This window comes from Atta cephalotes (genome assembly GCF_000143395.1).
Source record: "Atta cephalotes unplaced genomic scaffold scaffold00025, whole genome shotgun sequence".
Classification (NCBI taxonomy): domain Eukaryota; kingdom Metazoa; phylum Arthropoda; class Insecta; order Hymenoptera; family Formicidae; genus Atta; species Atta cephalotes.
Window position 1 is genome coordinate 3,548,691 of NW_012130089.1, and position 3,435 is coordinate 3,552,125.

General features: G+C 31.8%; 1 protein-coding gene across 1 annotated transcript; it reads right to left on the reverse strand.

Moving 5' to 3' along the window:
- Positions 1-600: 600 nt before the first annotated feature.
- On the reverse strand, positions 601-2,884 carry LOC105620327 (EH domain-containing protein 3). Its single transcript, XM_012201829.1, has 6 exons — positions 2,399-2,884; positions 1,987-2,300; positions 1,787-1,895; positions 1,351-1,666; positions 988-1,158; positions 601-806 (listed from the first exon to the last, which is right to left on the reverse strand). Exons 1-6 carry the CDS (start codon positions 2,882-2,884, stop codon positions 601-603), a joined length of 1,602 nt encoding a protein of 533 aa, XP_012057219.1.
- Positions 2,885-3,435: the final 551 nt, after the last annotated feature.

Sequence of the window (3,435 nt, forward strand, 5' to 3'; positions counted from 1 at the left end):
TTAAAAATGTGTATAACTTTTAAAAAAATCTATTTGTTTTTCTTAATATATGATAGTATCTCTTATTCATTAATTAGCGACATTTCGTAATTCAGGACACACACATATAAAAGAATTTTAAAGTTATAAAGCATAAATATAACAAGATTTTTGTGTTGATATAACAATTTGATATCTTAAAAAGAAACAAATCTTCTGAAATTATATACTATTGTGTCAGTATAAGTCAGTATCGCATACTATGTGTATAGTTTTGTATACATGTAATTTCTATACATTTCGGAAAAATACATTGTGTTTGACAATCATATATCTTTATAAATGTTAATCTGATTAATATTGCACTAACTTTTAAAAGATTGCAAATATATATATTTTTTCTGACGTTGATACATTATTAATATAATATAATATACACATAATATGATACAGCTGATTGTAAAAGTATAATTTTATAATTCTCGAACCTGTGAATTGCTGGCAGTAGTACACGACTAATAAGTCGTGTTAATATCCACCGTCTCATGGTTCCAAATGTATGTTAACCAATTGTGAACCATGGATAAATTATAATTTGTATTATAATACAAAAAATGTATATTATGTGTCACGTTTCGATGGCGGTATTAAATGTTCTGGTAGTTCAGCCGGTAAATCGTATCCTTCGAGCTTTATATTAATTAGATGCATGGCTAAGGCAAATTCGTCAGAGTCTAAGAATCCATCTTTATTAATGTCTGAAAGTTTCCAAATCTTTCCAAGCACGCTGTTTGGCAATTTGGACTTGACCATTTCTGATTTGGCCGCTAGTAATATAAAGTAGTAATTATACATAATTAGAATATTTTATTTCAAATTGCCGCACTTATATAAATATTATATATTTATATAAAAGTGTTTACATAAATCCTCCTAATTATAGCAGCAAAAAATGCAGAGCTATATAAGTAAAAGCAACTATCGTCTCTATAAATTTATCAGTCATACCTGCTCCCGTAATTTTTCCATCTTGTGGTTCAAGTGATTCAAAGATACTATCATATTTATATCTTTCCTTATTGACAATCCATTCTGGTTCACCTGCACCTGCATCAATTCCTTCTCCTCTTTTATATCCAAATGGACTAACTTGATCTTTTACACCTTCAAATGCTCCTCCTAAAATTGAGATATATATAATTTTTTCTACAAATTTAGAATATATAAATATCATATTTTCTTGTATTAATTTTTTAATCAATTAAATTTAACTTTTAGCAAAAATTTTATGGAAGATTCAAACAATTTTTTGGAAGTATTTTGATTCAAGATTTACTAAGATTTTAATGTAAAACAAATGTTAATAAATACCTGTAAGTGTTTCCGAAACGGTAGTAACTTCTTCATGTGGTATCATAGCCATAAGCTTCGCGATATCTTCAGCGAGCATTTTATCCACTACTTCTAATAACTTAGGCTTCAGGGGATTAAATTTATTAAAATCGTGATGTGCTAAGCTCTCTTGCATCTTCTTTAGATCCGGAAAATCACCAGGTGAAATCTTTTGCTCCCTTTGAATTTGATCGTAAGTCTGGCCCAAATTTTTTATCAGTTCTTTTTTTTTAGTATCCTTACCAAACATACTCGGCATATCTTTCCGCAAGGCGCTTATTATGTACGCGTGTACCTATAAATTTTTGATAAATTTTGATGAATTTTATTGATGTAAGAAACATTAGAGTCTTAATCATGTATATCTAGTAAGACTTTACACTGGAGAAAGAAATTAATTCTTTGTTTCGTATACCTTTGCTAAGCGTGCTCGTTTAATTAAATCATTAAGTTTTCTTAATGCAGCATTTCTTGGAAGCGATTGCATATCTCTGAATAAATCTTGTTCTTCATCTTCAAATAGTCTAAAAGAAGATTCACAAGACTTTTAAATATAAAATATTAATACAAATAATTATATAATAAAAATAAACTAGAAGATACACAAGCACTTACCTTCTATTAACATCATATCTTAAGGGCTGATCCCAAAATGAGCCAATATAAACTCTAGCTACTTCTGGAGTTTGTAATACCTTTCCCAATGACCACATTAGAGCACCATATACTCTCATGAGCTGTTGATGATCTATCATGTCAGCTTTATTAAGAACAATTCTAATTTTATCATCATGTCCACGTAAGGCTTCGATAGATCTGCGGAATTCATCTGAGATATCGAGCTTATGAGCATCAAATAACAAGATAATCCTATCTACGCGTTCAGCAAACCATTCTAAAACACCAGTAAAGTCATAGCCTCTGTCAACCTGAAGGAAATATTCAATATTCAAGATATACATTTATCATATCACAAATACATATATATCTTAATATGTAAAAACAAAGCTACAAAAGCAATACCTACTCTTTGTTTCTCACCAGATAATATACCAGGTGTATCTACTATAGATATGCCTTTCAAAACAGGCGACACTACAGTTGAACACTGAAATCTGTTCAAGAATGCATTGCCAAATTTTGAAAGAGGCCTAAACTGTTTATTTGGATCTACGACCAAGGCATTTCCAGGAATGACTCCTTCCTTTTCATCGTACATGACAGCAATAAATCGATCCGTAGTAGGCTCTGGTCCGATTCTGATACCAGGAAATTCTCTTTCTAACAGATATTTGATAAATGTGGTTTTACCAGTGGAATATTGTCCAACTAGGAGAATCATAGGTTTTGCATCAAAATCAGGATCATCCAGTTGTGGCGAATGAAAGTCATGGAATTGGTAATATTGTTCCAATGGTAACAACTTTGATTTGTATATCCTCTTAAGGCCTTCGGTAACATTTTCGAAGAGATCTTGCTTGCTATTCTCCTCGCGACTCAGCCAGCTAAACATGTTGACAATCTGCAACAAATTGAGTTCTATATTCTTGCTAATGAACTTGTTATCATGTTATTCGTGCACAGTCTGAATTCCAAAGACTCGTCGCATTAGCATTAAGTAACACCGTGTCCTGTTAATTATGTTTCCTTTGTTTGAACTTTTGTAAATATGAATTGTGACTCATTGTCAGACTACAATTCTAGACCAGTCGTTCCGAACTGATGCAAGACAGCTTACAAACGTTAAGGTTATCACAATTATCAGACTATATTCTGCCTCCAAATTCCACGTGTCTTCCTTGTGCCTTCGAGACGTGTCTTTCAAGGTAGACTGAAGACAGACTAAAGGATATTGCGTGGAACATTGTATGCCTTCTGAGAACTCAGTCATGCTTTGTTTTAAAAAGCAACTTATCAGTATTACCTTATTTTCTGATATCGTATCCAGCACCTCCTCCTTCCTTTCGAGAAATAGTTGAGATCTCAAATATTTGAAGTGTGCAACACAGAATGAAATGTAAAAATGTAAATGAGTATGAAAAGGAACACGTGGACGGGCTAGTA

Excerpts from the sequence above, each read along its gene's own strand:
- LOC105620327 (XM_012201829.1), bottom strand. The coding sequence starts at position 2,884 with ATGTTTAGCTGGCTGAGTCGCGAGGAGAATAGCAAGCAAGATCTCTTC. Across the intron at positions 1,667-1,786 it reads AACGAGCACGCTTAGCAAAG|GTACACGCGTACATAATAAG; the intron begins GTATACGAAACA and ends AAAAATTTATAG. Across the intron at positions 1,159-1,350 it reads CGTTTCGGAAACACTTACAG|GAGGAGCATTTGAAGGTGTA; the intron begins GTATTTATTAAC and ends TCTCAATTTTAG.